Source organism: Schistocerca cancellata, chromosome 9 (genome assembly GCF_023864275.1).
Source record: "Schistocerca cancellata isolate TAMUIC-IGC-003103 chromosome 9, iqSchCanc2.1, whole genome shotgun sequence".
Taxonomy (NCBI): Eukaryota; Metazoa; Arthropoda; class Insecta; order Orthoptera; family Acrididae; genus Schistocerca; species Schistocerca cancellata.
In genome coordinates this window covers 46,258,958-46,281,170 of record NC_064634.1, presented here as the reverse complement: position 1 = coordinate 46,281,170, position 22,213 = coordinate 46,258,958, and the positions used below count along the sequence as shown (strand labels likewise).

Here is a 22,213-nt window from a genome sequence, read left to right as displayed (position 1 = left end):
CAATTATGGAATTTTTACGGATGACAATGTGCCTTGTCACCAGCTCAGACTTGTTCATGATTGGTTTGAAGAACATTCTGGACAGTTTGAGCAAATGGTTTGGCCACTCATATTGTTTGACATGAATCCCATTGAAAATTGATGGTACATAACTGAGACATCAGTTCATGCACAAAATCCAGCACCAGAAATACTTTCGCTACTATGGATGGCTGTAGAGGCAGCATGACTCAATATTTCTGCAATGACTTGCTGAATCCATGCCAGGTCGAGTTGCTGCACTACGCCAGGTGAAAGGAGGTCTCACACAGTATTGGGAGGTATCCCATGACTTTTGTCACCTCATGTAAGTTCCCATTTTATTGTAAGTCATCCACAATTACTTCACTACATTTATGTATCTCATATAATGTGGACAAGTGAAACATAGTGACTTGTAGACTGTGATAATCATGCCAATACTGTTACATTACCGTCAAGTAAGTTCTCTGTCTCCAATGAAGCAGTAAGCAGAACTGCAATTTTATGTCAAAAAATGTGTTTGCTGTCTCTATATAATGAAAAAGATAGTTGCTACTCACCATATAGCGGAGAAGCTGAGTCGCATGAAGCCGCAACAAAAAGGCTGTCAGAAAGTTAAAAGGGCAGGATACAGATTAGCTGGCTGTTTTTCAAGGAGTTCTTTGCAGAGTGTGGCAGCAGCCATGTACGTAAAAGAAAGTATTCCATTTGAGTCCGTAGATGTATCATGGCACTGCACTGAACAGGCATTTGAATGTTGTGCAGGGGCAATTGAGTTCAGTGAAACTAAACTTCTAATTGTTGTGATTCATAGGTCCTTTAACTCTGACTTCAGAGCAGTTCTTGGTTCACTTTATAGAAAGTACCAAAATTTAGTTGTGTGTGGTGACTTCAATATTAATTTTATATGTGATTGTGCAAGAAAAAGGATGTTGGAAGACCTAACTTCAGATGGTGTGATGCAGATTGTGTATTTTCCAACCAGGCTGCAGGGGAATAGTAGCACAGCCATAGACAATATTTTTATTCATTCTTCATTACTGGCTGGACATTCTGTTAGTAAAAGGGTGGATGTCCTTTCAGACCATGATGCTCAAATTTTAACACTAAAATGTTTCTGTAATCAAACAAGTGTTGTATATAATTACAAACTATGTAGAAAAGCTAATCCAGTGGCAATAGAGAGGTTAGGGAACAAGAGTGGCAGGGTGTTTATAGTTCTGATAACACAGATGGCAAATATAACTCTTTCCGTAACACATCTCTCAAGCTCTTCGAAAGATGCTTTCCATTAGAACATTCTAAACAGGGTACTATCAGTAAAAGGCAGCCTGGGTGGCTGACTAGTGGGATAAAGATATCATGTAGAAAAAAGTGGGAATTATATCAAAATGTCAGAAGTAGTCACAATCAAGTTACAGTAGCCCATTACAAACAGTATAGTAAGAAACTTAAAAATGTCATTAGGAAGGCAAAGAGTATGTGGTACACAAACGTAATAATTCACAGGATAAAATTAAAACCATATGGTCAGTCATGAAGCAAGTGTCTGTGGTCAGCAGCATGAGCTCAATGATATAAAGTCAGTACGTAGTAAAAATGTTTCTGTTACTGATAAGTGAGATATATGTACAGTATTTAAAATCACTTTCTGGGCATTGCTGGTGAATTAAATAAAAACTTAGTTTCAACAGGGAATCATAGAACTCTCTTGGAAAATACCTTGATGTCTGAAATGCTCTTCTGTGATACTGACAATTGGGAGATTGAGTCAATAATTAAATCACTGAAGACTAAAGACTCTCACAGATATGATGATGGAGTAAGTAGCAGAATATTAAAGTATTGTGCTACACATGTTAGCCCTGTACTTAGCCAGGTTTGTAATTTTTTCTTTAAGAATGGTCAGTTTCCTGAACAATTAACATACTCAGTAGTAAAGGTGCTTTAAAAAAAGGGAGAAAGGGAGAATGTAGACAATTTCAGACCTATTTCTGTGTCATCAGTGTTTACTTAAGTTTTTGGAAAGACTGTGTATGTAAGGATAATTGATCATTTTATTTCACATAATTTGCTATCAGATGTACAATTCGGTTTTAGAAGTGGTTTAACAACTGAAAATGCTACATTCTCTTTTCTCTGTGGGATACTGGATGGATTAAACAAAAGATTCTGAATGCTAGGCATCTTTTTCATTTTAATTAAGGCATTTGATTGTGTTGATCATGAAATATTGCTCCAGAAGTTGGACCATTGTGGAATATGGGGAGTAGTTCACAGTTGGTTCACCTCTTACTTTAATAACAGACAGAAAAAGGTCATTCTCCACAGTGTTGAGAATGGCTAAGATGTAGGATCTGAGTGGGGGATAGTTAAATGGGTGTTGCCTTAGGGATCAGTACTGGGGCCATTCCTGTTCCTTATTTATAAAAATAATATGCCCTGTAGTATTATGGGTGTTTCTAAAATATTTCTGTTTGCTGATGACACTAGCTTGACAGTAAAGGATGTGTGCAATGTTGGCACAGTTTCAAATGGTGCACTTCAAGACATAAGTTCTTGGCTTGTAGAAAATAAACTAACGCTAAACCACAGTAAGACTCAGTTTATACAGTTTCTAACAAACAATTCAACAAAATCTGACTTTTAATTTTACAGAATGGGCATATGATTAGTGAAACCGAACAGTTCAAATTTCTAGATGTTACATTAGATAGTAAACTATTGTGGAAAGACCACTTTCAGGATCTTGTTCAAAGACTTAATGCTGCCATTTTTACTGTTCGAATGATATCTGAAGTGATAGTTCGACACGAAAAATAGTCTACTTTGCTTATTTTCATTCGATTATGACACGTGGTATTATATTTTGAGATAACTCATCCCAGTCTCAAAGGATATTTTTGGCTCAGAAACAGGCGGTTTGGGCAGTAAGTGGTATAAGTTCGCTAACCTCTTGTCGACCCCTGTTCATTAGATATTCTTTACTGTCGTTTTTTTGTTGTCAGTATCAGCTTATTCCCAAGAATTAGCAGCTTTCAATCAGTTAATACTAGAAATCCAGTCTGTATTTGGATCACACATCCTTCACTCTTGTGCAGAAAAGGACACAGTGTACTGCTGTTTCCATTTTTAATAAGCTACCACAAGAATTCAAACATCTTAGCTGTAATCAGCATGCTTTCAAATCCAAACTTAAGTGTTTTGCTCATGGGTCACCCCTTCTATTCTGTCAAGAAGTTCCTTGAAAAACTAAGCTGATTTCTGGGTTTTATTGCTGATTGTTTTTACTTAAAATTGTCCCTTTTTATGGGGGTTCATAAACATTTTATTCTATCTGTTACTACTTTTATGTTGTAATTTCATGTACTCACACATTCCGTGACATTGGAGATTTGCTCCTCAGTACGGTCCTACAGAACTGCAAGTGCAAAATAAAAAAAATTAAAAAAAGGCCTTTGTCTAAAATATACTCACACACACACACACACACACACACACACACACACACACGACCACAGTCTCTGGCAGCTGGACCCAGACAGTGAGCAGAGTCACATTGTGAGAGAGACAACTGGGTGGGGGTACGGAGGAGGCTGGGGCAGGGAGGAGCAGGGATAGCAGGGTAGAGGTGGGGGATGGAGAAATGCTACTGCAAGTGTTTAGGGACAAGGTGGAGAGTGGGGCAGATAGGTGCAGTCGGGAAGTTAGACAGAGGGTGGGGGAGAGATGGGGGGTAGTGGAGGAGGAGAGAAGTAAGAAGATGGGTGCATTGGTGGAATAGAGGGCCGTGTAGTGCTGGAATGGGAACAGGGAAGGGGGCTACATGGGTGAGGACAATGACTAACAAAGCTTGAGGCCAGGAGGGGTATGGGAACATAGGATATATTGCAGGGAGAGTTCCCACCTGCACAATTCAGAAAACCTGGTGCTGGTGGGAAGGATCCAGATGGCACAGGCTGTGAAGCAGGCATTGAAATGAAGGATGTTGTGTTGGGCAGCATGCTTGGCAACACGTTGGTGCAGTTGTTTCTTGGCCACAATTTGTCAGTGGCCATTCATGAGGACAGATGGCTTGTTGGTTGTCATGCCCAGTAGAATGCAGCACAGTGATTGCAGCTTTGCTTGTAGATCACATGACTGGTTTCACAGGTAGCCCTGCCTCTGATACGATAGCTGATGTCTGTGACCAATCTGTAGTAGGTGGTGATGGGAGGATGTATAGGACAGGTCTTGCATCTAGGTATATTACAGGGATATTAGCCATAAGGCAAGGGGTTGGGGCAGGGGTTGTGTAGGGGATTGGTGGGTGTTGTGGGAGGCATGGGAAGAATAGTGGATAGCACATTTCTCATTTCAGAGCATGGCGAGAAGTAGTTGATGTCCTGGCGGAGAATGTAATTTAGTTGCTTCAGTCCTGGGTGGTACTGAGTCACAAGGGGAAAGCTCCTCTGTGGCTGGATGGAGGGCTTTGGGAGGTGATTGGATGATGGGAAAGATAAGGCATGGGAGATCTGTTTTTGTGCAATGTTGGCAGGATAATTACGATCTGTAAAGGCCTCAGTGAAACCCTCGGTATCCTTTTCATTATATTGTTACATTGCATCCTGGATTTTCCATTGGCTGATTTTGCCTGACAGCTTTTCTTCCATCATAACACAGTGCTGTTTTCCTTTGTTACTATTTTCTAACGCATTACTATACTCAGTGTCCATCTTTCTTTCTTTTTCTTTCCTGTGTATCTCTTGTTGCCTTACAAACCAAACTGCATGCTCAACCATCTTGGCTGCACACAACAGACAGCTACAAGACCATGCTGATTGTTGGTGCAGCACTTCATGTCTCACATTACTCCTGCCACTATCATTAATCCTATACATTCATATTGATCACTCTCCCTATGTCACCCTTGCATTGCATGTTATTTCCTCCACCTTTTCTATCCCACACAAACTTGTAACTCATCCTACCAACCCCTCCTCACCCCTCATTCCTTCCCCTCTCTATTCCAGTTTCACCTAATCTAGTCACATCTGCTGTCCCCCTTCTTCACACTTATCCAACCACAGACCTGCAACCCACATCACAAATATTTTTGTTTTTTCTCATTGTGACTTCACACCAATTTCAGTTGGTTTTCATGTTTACCTATCAGCCTACTCCCTCAGATTTCATCTTGTTCCCCCCTTATTTCATTTATTTCATCCTTTTTGTAGTTTTTACCACATGTTTAATATATTTTTGCAAATTTTTGGATGCAATTGTACCTTTTTTAATGTATTTTACACGTTTTTTCCACCACTATGAATCCTTGCTCCTTACATCTGTATCAACACAGAAACATTTCCTTATCACTAGCCAGAACTCAGTCCCACATATGAGGTGTGATTGGAAAGTTTTAAGAATGGATTCGCTACTGCTTACTGGTTTGGTGAGCAGGTACACAGAGGGTGGGGAATGAGTCATTGCCTTGTCCTTGAACGCCCTCTGACAGGAAACTGTGTTTCCTTTATTCAGTTCATTGTGGCAGCTGGTTGAGTGTGGGTCTGTTAGGGCTTGTTGCCGGATTCTGTCTGCGTGAAAATGGATGTAAAAACGGAGCAACAAGTTTGTGTGAAATTTTGTTTTAAACTGAGAAATCAGCTTCTGAGACTTACAGATTATTAAAAACAGCATTTGGAGATAATTGCATGATCCAGTCAAATATTTCTGTGTGGTTCAACAGATTTAAAAATGGCCACAAATCATTTGAAGATGAATCACGGTCCGGCCGTCCTTCCACCTCAAAAATGAATGAAAATGTCGTGAAAGTTTGCAACTTAGTGTGCTCTGATTGTAGACTTACAATTAGGAAGATGATTGATGCACTTAATTTAAGTTTCTATGCAGTTCAGTTAATTTTAACTGAAGATCTGAACATGCGTTGAGTGTCCACAAAATTCATTCAAAAAGTGTTATCATGTGACCAGAGACAATACCGACTTTAAGTGTGCCTAGAACTGATTAATTGGACTAAAAATGACCCAGATTTGTTAAATAGGGTAATTACAGGTGATGAATCATGGATATATGGATATAATCCTGAAACCAAAGTGCAGTCTTCACAGTGGAAGACTCCAGGTTTTTTTTTTTATTCTACCGGTATTGCACAACATTAATTTACCCCTGGAGGACAGAAAATTAACCAGGAATACTACAAATGTGTCCTTGAGTGTTTGCATGAGAAGGTGTGAAAGAAAAGGCATTGTGGAAAGTCAGGAGTTGGGTGCTACAACATGACAATGCCCTGGCTCATCGTGCCTTCTCCATCGTTGAATTTTTGACCAAATTCAGAATTGCTGTGCTTCCACAAGCACCATAATCCCCTTATTTGGCCCCTGCATACTTTTACCTGTTTCCTAAACTGAAATTTTCACTGGAAGGGTAGTGCTTTGACTCAACTGAAGACATCCATGCAAATACGGAGAGTGCCCTTAACACACTTCAGGAAAAATTCCAAGAATGTTTCCAAAAGTGGAAACACCGCTGGAGTAGGTGTGTTCAGTCAGAAAGGGACTATTCTGAAGGAGATGCATCACAGTAGCATGTAAGTACCACCACTATATGATTACAAGCCCATTCTTAAAACTTTCGAATCACACCTCATACTGTTCCTGCATTGCTGCTTGACTCATGGGATCCCCCCGAATGGCCTTACCATTAAGTTACACATCTCCGTCTGCCACCTTCCTTCCACAATGACCACCTCCTGTTCAGATTCTACCATTTCTTATCCCTCAGCAACATAGTCCTGCAAAACCATATCAGTCATGTCCAATCCTCCTTGCAGTACCTTTTCTTCATCTGTAAAAATCTCCTGCCATGCAATCCCAAATTCCTGGATTCACACATTGAAAGTCTTGCCCTCCAGGAACTAGAGCAACACCACCTCAAAAAACTCTCCAACCTGCTCACTTCCTACTCCCACCTTGGACTACCACCATCCATCACCTCTACAACAACCTTCATACCTCCCCCTCAAAGCTGATGAACACTGTCTCGCAGACCCATTACGTTTACCCCAAGCTTGAAAACTGACTCCCACCATCACACAGAATCCAAAACTTAAACAGACCTGAAACACAGTCATGAACCTTCCCACCAAAGGCCTTACCCCGCAGAAGTATCAGTCCTTTCCAAGGGCACTCACATTTTGCCCCACTCACATGCAGGACTTGTTAAAGGCCTTCTCTCCCTCTCCCGGTCCCAGTGGAAATACTTTTTCACCACCAATCTGAGCAATCAGACTCAACCGAAGAGCAATGTTGAACCCTGCCTGACTCAGTTCACTACTCCATCCAACCGTGATCCACCCCCACTGCCTCCAAATCACCCCCTGTTAACTTTCCAGAATTTCCTAACCTCAAACCTTGCCCCACCATCATTCCTCAAATCCTTCAACATGCAAACTAACCTTACACCTGCCGAAAGATTTGCAATCCACCACCTGAAAACTGATCACAGCCTTATAATCCTACCTGCTGACAAAGGCTCCACCACTTTCGTTTTGAACTGCAAGGATTACCGGGGCAGAAGGACTCAGCCAGTTGTCAGATTCATCCACCTACAAACCTTGCCACAGTGACTCCATTCCAGAAATCCAGCAGGATCTCCAGTCTCTCCTCAAATCCTTAGGCTCATTCCACAACCTGTCCCTAGAGTCCATCTCTCTCCTCACCCCCTACTATTCCCCACACTCTTACCAAGCAAGGTGGCGCAGTGGCTAGCACACTGGACTCGCGTTCGGGAGGACGACGGTTCAATCCCGCGTCCGGCCATCCTGATTTAGGTTTTCCGTGATTTCCTTAAATTTCTCCAGGCAAATGCCAGGATGGTTCCTTTTAAAGGGCACGGCCGACTTCCTTCCTCTTCCTTCCCTAATCCGATGAGACCGATGACCTCGCTGTCTGGTCTCCTCCTCCAAAAACGACCCAACAACTCCCCACACTCTTACCTTCTACATGCTTCCTAAAGCCCATAAACCCAACCACCCAAGATGCCCCATTGTGTCTGGTTACTGTGCCCTACTCTCCTATGTAAAAGATACCAACATTTCCTCTACTGACTCTCCAAAGTTCCTCTTCCTTTACAACACAGTGCCCTGCTTGTCACTATTCACAGCACCTCCCTTTACACCAACATCCTTAATGTCCATGGCCTTACTGCTATTGAACACAACCTTTCTCAATGCCCAATGGATTCCAAACCAACCACCTACTTCCTAGTCGCTGTGACCAACTACATCCTCACCCAAAATTACTTCTCCTTTGAAGAAATTACCTACAAACAATCCGGGGTATGGCTATGAACACCTGCATGGCACCAACCTATGCCAACCCTTTCATGGGCCATCTAGATGAATCCTTCCTAAATACCCAGAATCTCAAACATCCAACTGGCTCAGATTCATTGATGACATCTGTGTGATTTGTGATCCGAATCGAGGGTGAGGATAACCTATTCACAATCCTCCAGAACCTCAACACCTTCTCCTCCATTCGCTTCAGCTGGTCCTTCCATACAGCCTAGCCTCCCGTGGCCGTTGCACCTGTGGTGACGAGTGGTTCCTCTCGAAATATACCAAGGGCCTCACTGAGGCCTTTACAGATCATAATTACTCTACCAACATTGCACAAAACAGATCTCCCTGCCTCACCTTTCCAGTCACCTAACACCTCCCAAAGCCCCACCATCCAGCCACAGACGAGCCACCCAGGACTGGAGCAACTGAATTACATTCTCCACCAGGGTTTTGACTACCTCTTGCTGTGTCCTGAAATGCGAAATGTCCTACCTACCACTATCCTACCCATTCATTCCATGGTGGTATTCAAATGCTCACAGAACCTACACAATATCCTCATCCATCTTTACACAACCCCTGCTCCCAACCCCTTGCCTCATGGCTCATATCCCTGTAACAGACCAGGATGCAAGACCTATTCCATACATCCTCCCACCACTACCTGCTACAGTCTGGTCACGAAGATCACCTATCCCATCAAAGGCAGGGCTACCTGTGAAACCAGTCATGTAATCTACAAGCTAAGCTGCAACCACTGTGCTGCCTTCTATGTGGGCATGACAGACAACCAACAAGCTGTCTGTCCACATGAGTGACCACTGACAAAATGTGGCCAAGAAAAACTGGACTACCCTATTGCTGAGCACACTGCCCAACATGGTGTCCTTCATGCTTCACACTCTGTTGCATCTGGATCCTTCCCATAAACACTAGCTTTTCTGAATTGTTCGAAGTGGGAACTCTCCCTGCAATATATCCTACGTTCTCACAACCCTCCTGGCCTCAACCTTCATCAGTCATTGTCCTCACGCATATAGCCCCTTCTAGTTCCCATTCCAGCATTACATGACCCTACCACTGATCTAATCTTTTACTTCTCCCCTTTTCCCATACCCTCTGTCTAACGTCCCGACTGAACCTAGCTGCTCCTCTCTCCACCTCGTCCCTGCATGCTACCAGCAGCACTTTACCATCCCCCACCCCTACCCTGCTATCCCTCCCCCTCCCTGCTGCAGCCACCTCCTCCTCCTTATCTGCACCCCCACGCCTCTCCCATAATGCACTACTGCTCGAAGTCTGGCTCCAGCTGCTAGAGGTGTGGTCGTGTGTGTGTGTGTGTGTGTGTGTGTGTGTTGTCTATTTTTGACAAAGGCCTTGTTGACCAAAAGCTAATTTTCCAACAGTCCTTTTGGTGTGCTTTTCTGCGAATCAGCATCTGTGCTACATGGTGAGTAGCAACTATTCTTTTCATTATATTATTACATTCCATCCTGGATTTTCCATTGTTTGTGTTTGCTGTATCTTTATTTTCCAAGATATGCACAGTTGTTCCACAACAGAATTGTTGTAAGTTTTTTTCCCTCAAGCTATTTACTGTGGGCTCACGAAAAAATTTATTACAACTTGTTACAGTTAAAGAGGAAAAAAGTTATCCCAACAGAGCTGCTGTATAATAAGTGGGGAGGATTATGTTTGAACCATAACGCCTTGAAGGTGATGCTGGAAATAGGAGAGTTCACTGATGATGAAGTAGATGTTTTGAAATTTGTGGCAATTGCAGCTGGCCATCTCACACATGTAAGTTATGAACAATGCATCATAATAAAATTGTGTGAAGTCTTTTCAAATATTTATTTTAAATGTTTCTTTTTGCAGAACCTGAAACAAACAATGATAGTCATATGTGAAATACTGACTGAAGAACCTGAAGGTGGGTCAGCTATGATTCCATTCTCAACATTTTGTGACCTTTATACATATCTTGCAAAAAAAGACTGTGGGCCACCATCTGCCCATAAACCTGATGTCAAGGAAACAATTCAAGCAGAAGAGGAATCAGATGAAACTGAAGCTGAGGACAAATTTCATAAACAACATGCAGAGGACATAATCGCCGGTATTGTAGGGACTGTTGTATCTGTTCCAGGAGATGAAGAACAAACAACAGAAAATGTTACTGGAGCAGATGTTCAAGGAGAAGGTGAGCAGGAACAGAGCCCAGAGTTATCAGAAACAACCATTGGTGAACTGCAAATGTCTGGCAGTAAAGATCTTGAAGATACAGCAGAAGTTCATGAAGAGAGTGTTCAGATAACAGAAACAAAAGGAGAAAATGGTATGGATAATATGCATCCAGATAAAGAAAGCTGTCCTGTAGGAGTTGAGAGGACTACTTCAGTGAAATTTAAGGAACCGGTACATGCAGGCAGTATAAAAACAGAGGAAGACGTTTCATTATTATCTGATGAGTCCAGTTCTGCCACAGTGCCAGAAGAAAAGAGTTCTGCACCTGAAGAAAAGAGTTCTGAACCAGAAGAAAAGAGTTCTGAAAAGATTGCAAAAGAAACTGTTAAAGAAGTTGTACATAGAGCAGAAGTTGCTGCTGAAGCAAATCAAGCCGAAATTACAGCTGCCCAATTTGTGATTAAGGTTAAGTCGGAAACAGTGTCAAGGAAAGTTCGTACGCAACGGAAAGCACCCAAGAAGACACTGAAACCCTCCCACATGCATCATGAAGTACCTGGCATTGGGCCTCCAGTCTCAGATGAACAAATAGACAAAGTTATTACATATTTGCATTACTGGTCTGCACGACAAGAAGGAATGATTATGCCACGCAACATAAATCATTTCCTTTGCCCATCACTTGATCCTCCTCCTCCTCCAGAATTTATAGAGGCATCGCTACCAACGTGCGTCTGTGGCATAGGAAACCCAATGGCCTCTGAGTGCCATTGCACAGCTGCTTCTGACAACTAATTAATTTAAAACCATCAGTGTTAGTGGGCATGTGCATGCTCACCAGTAATTACTTCTAACAGTGCTTTTTACCAGTGATATTGTCATTTCAGTACTGTAGTTCTTCAAAAGTTCTTCATCTGCTGTTTCACTAGCAATTTTAGAGTAAATATGTTAAGCTTTGGTAGATTGATCATAAGGGTGTGAAGCTCACCATTGCCTTTGACTGCTATCATACACCCAGCACAATATTGACCACAATGCTCATCACCTCCTACAAACTTAAGCAAATTATCTTTCATTATTTTCAAATAATTTACACAGTGATAAGCTCTTTGCTATTACATGTACAACAAAAGAACCTAAGGTAATAAATAGCCTGATATTCAACAGAGAGTCCCTCTTTAAAAATTTTTTGGATGTAACTGCTTGCAGCAAAACAATGTTTGAATTTTACACCAAATCACACACTTCAACAGTGTTCACCATTTTGCCAGGTGGATCATGCTTCTATTCCTTCAACTTCTGCTCTATGGTGTATTACCAGTAAATTTTACTCTCACTTAAGAAAAATAGTGGCTTACTGTTTGTCAACAGTAAGAAGACAGTTTTTACTGGTGTTACTTGTGGAGAAGAAAATCGGCACTAGTTGGAAAATATTTATTTGTCTCCAAGCACTGCCAGTGTTTCTGTATGTATCACCTTTGCTTCCATGTAAGCACAAAACGGGGAAAAATTGTGCCAGCACTCATTGTGGGAAGAAGTTAACGCTACTGTCCCCTCACTGGTTGTCTCCCACTGGCAGTCCTAATGCAGGGGCAAGGCATACCTCCCACAGTTCCCGAAGGGCATCAAGTGAAGGGTAATCATATCATGTCAAACAGTATGTGTGATAAATCAGGAAATTAAGTCAAGGAGAACAAACATCCAGTATATATGCATAAACTAATTGGCAAGATCCTCATTTCAGGTACCTAAATCATATTCACAGGACTACGGAGAAAGGTATACTTCAGTCACCTGTTCCAGTAATGTTGCAAAGTGATTTTTAAAGAGCTCAGAATATACTTTTGTATCCTTTTCAGTTTCTGATAGAGCTAAAAAGTAAGACAAATGAGAATATCAGAAAGGATGTCCACATCTACATCCATACTCTGCAAACAAGTGTGAAGTGCATGCAAGTGTGTACTGTCCATTGTACAATGAATTATGGTTTCCTTTTCATTCCATTTGCATATGCAGGATAACTACTTAAATGATTCTGTACATAGTGTAGCTAGACTGATCCTGTCTTCACAGTCTCTGTGGGAGAGCTCTGTAAGGAACTGTAGTATTACCATAAATTACTCATTTAATCTACTACTTCAAAGATAGTAAGTAGGCTTTCGTGGGTTAGTTGATGTGTTTCTTTAAGTGTCTGACAGTTCAAGTTTTTTTCATAATTTTTCCAAGTCAAACAAACCTTCTATATCACCTGTTAGTTCTCTTTAGTGCAGGTCCTATACCCTTAACCAGTATTATAGCATAAGGCACAAGAGTGTTTTGTTAACAATCTTCTTTTAGACAGACTGCATTTTTCCAGTACTCTATGAATTAACTGGAGTCTGTCAGCTGTTTTATCTATGAGTGACCCTGTGTGATTATTCCATTCCATAGCCTCAACAATTGTTACACCCAGATATAGGCATAAGTTGACTGATTCCATTTGTGAATCACTGATATTGTAGTAACAGGGTACTACAGTTTTGTGAAGTGCACTATTTTACAGTTATGAACATTTAAAGTAAGCTGCCAATCTTTAGACCACTTTAAAATATTATCAAGATCTCATTGAATATTTGTACAGCTTTTTTTCAGGTTGTACTTTGTTAAAGGTATCTGCATCGCCTGAAAAAAAGTCTATGGTTGCTACAAACGATTTTTATGAATATATTTACATCTAAGATTACTATCAGTATTGTTTGCCAGGTGGTGGTGTTGGTGGTGGCAGAGGAGGATGATTTGGGGCAGGAGACCAAACAGCAAGGTCATCTGTTCCATTGGATTAGGGAAGGAAGTCTGCCGTGCCCTTTCAAAGGAACCACCCGGCATTTGCCTCAAGTGATTTAGGAAAATCATGGAAAACCTAAACCATGTCTGCCAGGTCATTAATATACAACATGAACAGCAAGGATCCCAACACACTTCCTTGGGCCACACCTGAAGTTACTTCTACATCTGCTGATGCCTCTCCATTTAATGTAACATGGTGTGTGCCAGTTGGCCATCAAAAAACCTTCAGTCCAGTTACAAATTTTGTTTGATAGCCCATATGACTGTACTTTTGTTAGTAAGTGTTAGTATGGTAATGACCCAAATGCTTTTTAGAAATAAAATACACTGTGCATACCATATTGTCTTGATCCATGACACCCAGAAAGTCATGTGAGAAAAATGAGGGTTGGATTTTGTATGTCTTCAGACTCCATGCTGATTGTTGCGGAGGAGGACAGTCTGTTCATGATAGCTAATTACATCTGAGCTCAGAATATGTTCTAAGATTCAGTAACATATGGGTGTCAGTGATATTGGATGATAGTATTGTGGTCACTTCTACTACCCCTGTTGTACATAGGTGTGACCTGCTCTTTCTTCCAGATATGGGGCACACTTTTTTGGACAAGGGATCTATTGAATTTTATGCTTAAAATAGGGACTAAGCCAGCTGAAAATTCTGTGTAGAATGTGCCAGGCATTTCATTGGTCCCTAGGGCCTTGCTCAGTTTTGTAAGAGACTGCGACAAAAAAGAGGAAAACAAGTAATCTGCTTAAGGGCATAATGAGGTGTCAACAAGTGTAAAACACAGAATCTGATGGTATTTCCAAAGGGCCCTTGGATCTTCTTCAATTGTAGTGATTAGTGATTTCAGCTATTTCTCAATGACATCAATACTGGTGTCCATATCAGTCACTTTTACAGTGGCGCGAGAGTTAAACTGAGACAGTACTTTCAAAGTAAAATTTGGGAACAGTTTAGCATTTCTGATTGTGCTTTTTTACCATCAGTTATTGTTTCTGTTCCATTCATAAGCATCTGGCACTAACTTAGGTGCTGATGACAGTCTTTACATATGACCAGAATTTCTTTGGGTTTTGTGAGATAGTCTTCAATAACACTCTGTTCACTGTAATCTTTGAAAGTTTCATCCATTGGCCTGCTGACAGCCAAACATGTTTAATTTAGCATTTATCTACATCCTTTTTTTAAAAATTACACCTATTGTGCAGTAGTCTCTGCTGCTTTACAAATGCTGTATACCACAGTGTGTTTTCTGCCTAAGTTCAAGCCATGTTTCCTCCATGTGCTCCTGCCCAGAATCAAATGTTACAAATCCTTCCTCAACATATGATACTACCACCACTTTATCTAGTTTGTTTCCTTTGCATTTGGGAATGAGTCTGGCGCTGGATAGGAAATAATTCAAAATCTCTGCACAATATACTGAGTCTCTTGCTTATCATGTTGACTGCCAGGAAGTGGCAGTGCAGCAGAGCCACCTGCTGTGGCTGCCAGTGGCCACAAGGTAGCAAACATGTTACATAATGTAACATGCAGCATCAGTTTCTGTTTATCTAATCCAATGAATACAATACCTCCATTTTCATTGGATTAGCCTTTAGATGCATATATTTACTTAAAAATCTCACTGCTCTCAGTTTAAACTTTCTGTACCTAGTATTATGCAAGCTCCACTGAATTTTAGGAATACTTCAAACTCTAGGATTTTGTTACAAATGCTTCAGCTGTTGATCACTATGATTTTAAGCACCTCATCTGTTGAGGGAAAGGGTGTTTCCTTGGATCTTACACTAACACTTCCTGGTCAATATCTGGACAAGATGAAGAACCACCTGATTTTTAAATAAATAAATAAAAAAAAGAGGGAAAGAATCTGCCCAGCCTAGCTTATCACAAAACCTTCAATTGATACCATAACAATGGGTATTAGAATGAGAGTTTTATTGAGATTCTGTGGACAAGGCTGATCTTTTTTCTGTAGCTGGAATGGCTCAAGAATAAACCTAGAGCCCAAACTATGCAGATATGTTCAGAACAAATGAAGATGAAAAATATAGTTCAGGTATAATTCTGCTCCATGACATTTCCATACAAGATGCAACTGTGTTAGTTAAACCTTTTCTTTAGGTTTCCTTGCTGCCATTTCCCTATATAACAACATTCAGTATATACTACTCATCTACACTTGCTTCCCAAACTGTTACACAACAGGCCTCACAACAGATGAAGTGCGTTGCACAGGCTCAATTTCAGTGGAAGACAGCACAGCGAATTTGTTGGTTACAGGTGTAATACCCAAGTTCTCCTTGTTCCTTGCCTCTCCTGTACAGGGCTTCTAGACATGCCTTTGGCACACTACAAACGGTCAAGTTAATAGGTGGTCATGGACCCTGTACTGCCTACAGAGGAATCAGTTTCCATTGTAGAGGATAATATTTGAGTACCCTTGGTATTTCTGGTACTTGTGTTTCGGCATTTCATCCAACACACCCATTCAAAGCAGCTTCCAATCATTTGGCAACTTATGAATAGTAACAAACTCATCCAGTGGCTGATGTTTATTCTGAATCATAAACAAATAACTTTAAATTAAGCTTGTTGATTCACAAAATGAAGCTATCAATAAAATGATTTTGTATAACAAGAGAGAAACCTTGGATTAGATTTGCCAATTCCCTGAAGCTACTTTGAATTATCTGTCTTGAACTTTTGTTCTGTCAATGTCATGTTCACTAACAAACAAAAAACCAATGGAAAATTCTGACAAATACAGAAAATAAGCAGTGGTGTTGAAGGGGAAATTAAATGTAACACAATGCAACTCATTTATCTACAAATAAAGATGCATAGTGTAGTTCAGTTGCCATTCTGCTCAATGAGAATTTCATACAAGATGCTGCCATGAGAAACTGTAAGGCACTGTAACACTGTGTTTGCAGACAAGCAGGAAAAGAAAGTGGCCATGAAAAAAATGTTTCAATCATGGTAATTATATAAGAAAATACTCAGTATGTCTCCAGACATCTCTACAAAAATCTTTTCTTATCCATATTTGTTTTAATTTCTGAAAAAAAATTGAACTCCTAAGTAAAAGGAGGTTAACCAAGACTAATGATTACTTTACAATCTTACAAAAGTGAGCATTTGAACGCACTGATGAAACTGGATAAATAAATTAACAGTTCTATCTCACAGAGCGAGCAGTGTTATGCCAGAACAAATTACAGGCTCTGTACTTAAGGAGTTCACTATACGGTCTCAAAATGTACATCAGTATGTATGACTGTGATATCCAATATTGTACGGAACTGAGGAAGACCTGGAAGTGGTGAAGTGGTGTACTTCTGGAGCACAGCATTGCACAGAAGTGAAATGTGGGTCATTGGAAATCCAGAGAAGAAACTGGAAGCATCTGGAATGTGGTGCCATCAAAGACTTTTAAAAATAAGTGAATAGGTAAAGTGTGAAATGCAGTATTGGTGAAGAAAGGAATCTCTTGAAGTCCCTTATCAGAAGAAGAAACACAGTGTAGTTCAAGGTATACATCTATGTTTGTACTATAATGTGTTATGGAGAAACAGTATAACAGGATGAAAGTAAGGTTTTATGTTTACCAATGTTAGTTGTTTTTAACTATTGCTTGGTCAGTTACATTGGCAAAGTTTTGCAACTGATGGTTATTTTGTATTTTACCATTGCCATTTCCATTTATGATGTACTAAGCCCAAATGTATTACAACAATAAAGTTTTTAATGCAGCTCAGAGGTGTTCATTGCAACAATATGTCAGTCCTGTCATTATCACCACTTCTCCAAATAAGTTGCTTTCTGTTTTGTCTTCATTATACTATCAGTTTTGGCTCTGGAAGGAGAAAAATTCATATGTAATGCTATACTTAACATTTAAGTGTGATGCAGTCAAGCTGTGCCATCCTAGAGAAGCAGAAAGTAAACCATGTTCCACAGAAAATTGACCTGAACCGTGGCCACAGATATAACTGGAGGCTGCAATGATCTATTAGGGAGTATTAGTTTTATTCCAAGTAACATAATATTCAATTTTGCTGTGCTTTCTAAATGTATCTTTTCCGCACGTAGGAATAAATGTTGACACTGGGCCTGCCAAGACTGAAGTAACTACTTTGTTTTCACGTGGAGAGAAAAATGGCAAAAAAATGTTGATCATATTTGTAAGGAAATGCAATATGTTACAGCAACATGTAAATTATAGTTCACAATAATTTCACTGAAAGATTTTGTATCAGAGTTGGCTGTCACCACCACAACCTCATTACCATTGATGTCCTGACTGAAGTCCATTTATTCGTACATTAATAACCCACTGCTGCCATCAGATACAAATTGTCCAATTATCCTCCTGCAACACCCTATTCCTTGCACATCATCAGCCATTTGGCATCAACTGCACAATACAGGTTGTCTCCTGACTACTTTGTGCACTAAGTTGTTCTTATATGAACCTATGTTACTCCTGCATGTTTTCTGTCCTCCTTTACTAGGGTCACTGTGTCTTGAAAGTACATACCTACAAACAAATCTGCAGTATAATATTGAGCATTAGTATGTCCTCCCCAAATGCCTCTCTCTTCATGAGCTGCCTAGTAGAATCTTACCTACACTCTCAGATCGACACCTCATGTGATTCAGATTCATTGACACTACCTTTGTCATTCGCACAGAGTCCTAGTTCCTCTATAACCTCAAGAATTTTTGTTCAGCTAGTTTCACTAGTGACCTAACATCTTGGATGTTGACATCTGTCTGCTGGAGCTCTGTAACAGCCTTACCCCCCATCAATGAAACACCAAAAATGCTGCTACTCCGTCCACACTATAAATACCCTTCCTTTCAGTCTTACTGTCTGTGGCTGACATATCTGCTATCACAAGCAACACCTCTCCGGGTACGGTTAACGACATGCCAAGGCTTTCATAGATCTACACTAACTACCAAAAATGGTACATTAAGGGGGATAAGGGAGGGGAGGAGAGGAGAGGAGGGGAGGGGAGGGGGGTGAGTTAAGTTTGTCTTTCTTCTAACACTTCTTTAATCCCTGAGAGATGTAATGGAATTAATGCATAATATGTAAGCAATGGCTGAGAAATGAAAGAAGTTACATGCAACCACAATTGAACTTTTACACGACCTGAATACATGTTTCATGATTGGACTTATCCAATTTCAGAAAGTTGCCTATAGGTTAAACGCCTGTTGCATAGTGTGCATGTCCTTTGAATACATGATATCCTTCTCACACAACTTTTGTTATTTTGATTTATCACAGTAACTTATGTCAAACAGTATAATTTTATATTCACCTGTTCTAAACTTGTTCTTGACTTCTTATCTGTAAGGTTGATGCAATATTTTTGCATTACAAATCTGTCTTTGTTTGTGCATATAGTCACATACTGCATGACTGCAAGATTATCACAATGTAACCCATACGAACAGTTGTTCTAATTGGTAATCTATTGCCAGAAACAATATATGAGGCCAGACAATGAGTGTGGAGAGATACAGCAACTGTTGGAAAGTCATACTCACAGTGAAAGGAATACTAAACGCAGTGGCGACCAAATTAAGGTTTTATCACAATTCATTTAGATAACATGCGCAAATTTTACTTACAGGAACGGACAACTTCAATCATTCTACAATGGAAACAGTCTTCAGTCTTACCTTCCTTCCTTATTTCACTTTGTATCATCCCCACTTTTAGTAGGTTTGTTAATAATCACAAAAACACAACTGAAATCCGAGAACAAAGTTACATGTACTATTGCTTCATCAGGAAAGAGGGAAGGAGAGGGAAAGGCGAAAGGATGTGGGTTTTAAGGGAGAGGGTAAGGAGTCATTCCAATCCCGGGAGCGGAAAGACATTTTGTCTGCTTGTGTCTGTGTATGTGCGGATGGATATGTGTGTGTGTGCGCGTGAGTGTATACCTGTCCTTTTTCCCCCTAAGGTAAGTCTTTCCGCTCCCGGGATTGGAATGACTCCTTACCCTCTCCCTTAAAACCCACATCCTTTCGTCTTTCCCTCTCCTTCCCTCTTTCCTGATGAAGCAACTGTTTGTTGCGAAAGCTTGAATTTTGTGTGTATGGTTGAGTTTGTTTCTGTGTCTATCGACCTGCCAGCACTTTTGTTTGGTAAGTCTCATCATCTTTGTTTTTATATATATTTTTCCCACGTGGAATGTTTCTCTCTATTATATTTACATGTACTATTGTTACATTTGTTTGTACATAGTGCCATATTTCTGAATGCCAGTGTAATTAGGCTATGTTGGTACCCATATTAAAGAATGCTGCAGCAAAGTAAAGACAAAGGTGATGTCATCGAGGGAAATATACAAGAATAGCACTGTTAATATCAAAATAAATAGCCTTTAATATGAAAAAAGTTTATTACATATGTAAGTAAACTGCAAATTCTTGCAGTTCTCTCTCTCTCTCTCTCTCTCTCTCTCTCTCTCTCTCTCTCACACACACACACACACACACACACACACACGAATTAACAGTACATGTTATCTTTAGTTGTTAACATCCACCATCCCTACAATATTTACCAAAATAACTAAATGTGCACACATCACAGTTTTTGTCCCGGATACAAATTTCTCCCTTCCAGGGTGTTACAATTTTGTATATGTTTTATGCAAAATACCAAACTGCTGAGCAGCATCTTATTTACAATACAGCAGTGAATAACTTCAACTGTAATGACTCGGTATTTATGAAACAAAATACACATTTCTTCAGGAGTATTAAAAATTAAGTGGCATGATACATTGTGAATGCGACCATTATTTGCTTTCTATTCTGCTTATACAATGGGCTCTAGTCTTTGAATTGCAAGCATTTCATAGACAAAATTTTCAACTGAAAATGTGAAAAACTTTATGACCTATAAAGAAAGTTCAAAGCACATTTACTTGATACAAATGTAAATAATAATAAATTATCTTATAACTTTTAAAATGATACACATAAAAAATTTACAATAGCAGCAAGTAATTATGGACCACATAAACATTTATGATGGAGAACAATCAACACACGTTAAATACATCAATTTTTACAGTGCATGACCATTAATTTTGACCACCAATCCACACTGAAAGCTGTTTGTTTACAACAGGTTTGGTATTAGATCACTGCTATCTAAACGAATATGCAACTCCAGTATGTAATGTGATTTGAGATTGGAAAATCTGAAAGAGTGAATCACACAAATGTTATGCCATCAAATCTCTACAACATTACATGAAGACTAATTACAGAAGAGAGAGAGGAAAGTAACAAATTTCACTAAATATAATGCTGCACTAGTGATATCCAAGAAGAACAAAAATTGACCTGGGGTAATATCTGCCACATCCATTAAGAGCACTTTTTGTATTGGTATGTCAATTGACTTATGTTCCTAAAATGATGGCACAGATGCTAATGCTGTAAAGAACTTTTAATTGGATCACAGAGGACCGTATGAGGGTTTATAGCATACAAGGTATTATAAAATAATTACATGAACCCCACGATTTAAGATCCAAATATAAATCAACAGAATTATAATGTAATTCTTCATGCTTGTGGACTGTTCTAGATATCTTACAGAAATCACTCTCTTACCATAAGCTGTCATGAAAGCAAGAAAGAGGGCAACTAAGTTTGTGATAGATGGTCTCAACTCAATGGCCATGATACAAAAACTTTTGAAAAACTTTCAGTTCCATGGTTTGCTACAAAACACAATCCTTCAAATTCACTTAATGAAGAATTTAAACTAATGCCAATTTACGAAGTAACTGCAGTTCAGAATATAAATTAAATGATGAAATTAATCCGGCCAAGAATAACTAAAAAAAATTTAAAAATCAACAAAATTTAAATGAATGTACACAAAAACAAGAATTAAATATTTATATTTTAAAATACACAACCATGACAATAGTTCTTATTTTTAGCAATATCTGTTGTAAAAGAAACTAAACACAAGAAGAGAGAAAAAATTAAAGGCAACTACTGTCATCATCAGTTTCAACATGGTGAATTTCACAACTTAGCCTTTTAGAATGATGCATAACAGTTTAAAACTTAATATCTGAATGTTCTACTGGGAGAACAATTCAACTATTGTGGACCCAGTTTTTTGACAAATATTTTTGCACTGCTAGCGAAATGCGTACATTAGTAACAGAATTACGCATACACTAATGACAACACCCAAAATGATAGAATCTCTACGTTTCCTGAAGTTGATCCTCTGCACGAGGCTGCTGATCATTGGGAAGCGGTTGGATAAATCGTGCATCCTTGTCTGAAACTTCTTAAAAGCATGTCTCTGAGAAACTAAGTGTTCCCTCGTGTCCAAAGCAATTGAAATCTGCTCATCTATTAGACGATCAGAGCTGGAAGAAAAATTAATTTTATTACACTCTACGTAATTTGCAGGTGACTATGGCATCTTAATTTAATTACAGGGAGTAACAAAAATATATTTGTAGAACATATGATGGCTGTCACAGAGCATGCAGTAGAGTATTTTCATGCAAACAACTTAGTTACAGTTCTACAGGGGAAAAAATTCCAATGTAACATCAAGCTCAAAAGTGTTCAAACGACCTGAATTGAGTTTCACCTGATCCGTATGCAACCCACATAACACACCCGTCTTGTAAGTGGTCTGTTCTCTTTTCAGTACAGGTGTTTGACCATACAAAATGGTTACTGCAAGAGACTGCAAAAGGTAACTGTTCTGTATGGCTTTCAATCCAGATGCAAACTAATACCATGATAATGCAAAT

The 22,213-nt window shown here is 39.6% G+C and overlaps 2 protein-coding genes across 2 annotated transcripts in view; one reads left to right on the top strand and one right to left on the bottom strand.

Moving 5' to 3' along the window:
• The window catches only part of LOC126100953 (uncharacterized), a 75,231-nt gene extending 58,096 nt beyond the window's left edge, over window positions 1–17,135 (top strand). The window contains exons 3-4 of the mRNA XM_049911614.1: window positions 9,998–10,162; window positions 10,241–17,135. Of these exons, the coding sequence (XP_049767571.1) occupies window positions 9,998–10,162; window positions 10,241–11,344 (1,269 nt within the window). The 3' untranslated portion in view covers window positions 11,345–17,135. The remainder of the gene's footprint in view (window positions 1–9,997; window positions 10,163–10,240) is intronic.
• A 2,635-nt stretch (window positions 17,136–19,770) lies between these two features.
• LOC126100760 (Golgi SNAP receptor complex member 1) overlaps window positions 19,771–22,213 on the bottom strand; it is a 55,597-nt gene continuing 53,154 nt past the window's right edge. The window contains exon 6 of the mRNA XM_049911381.1: window positions 19,771–21,817. Within this exon, the coding sequence (XP_049767338.1) occupies window positions 21,580–21,817 (238 nt within the window). The 3' untranslated portion in view covers window positions 19,771–21,579. The remainder of the gene's footprint in view (window positions 21,818–22,213) is intronic.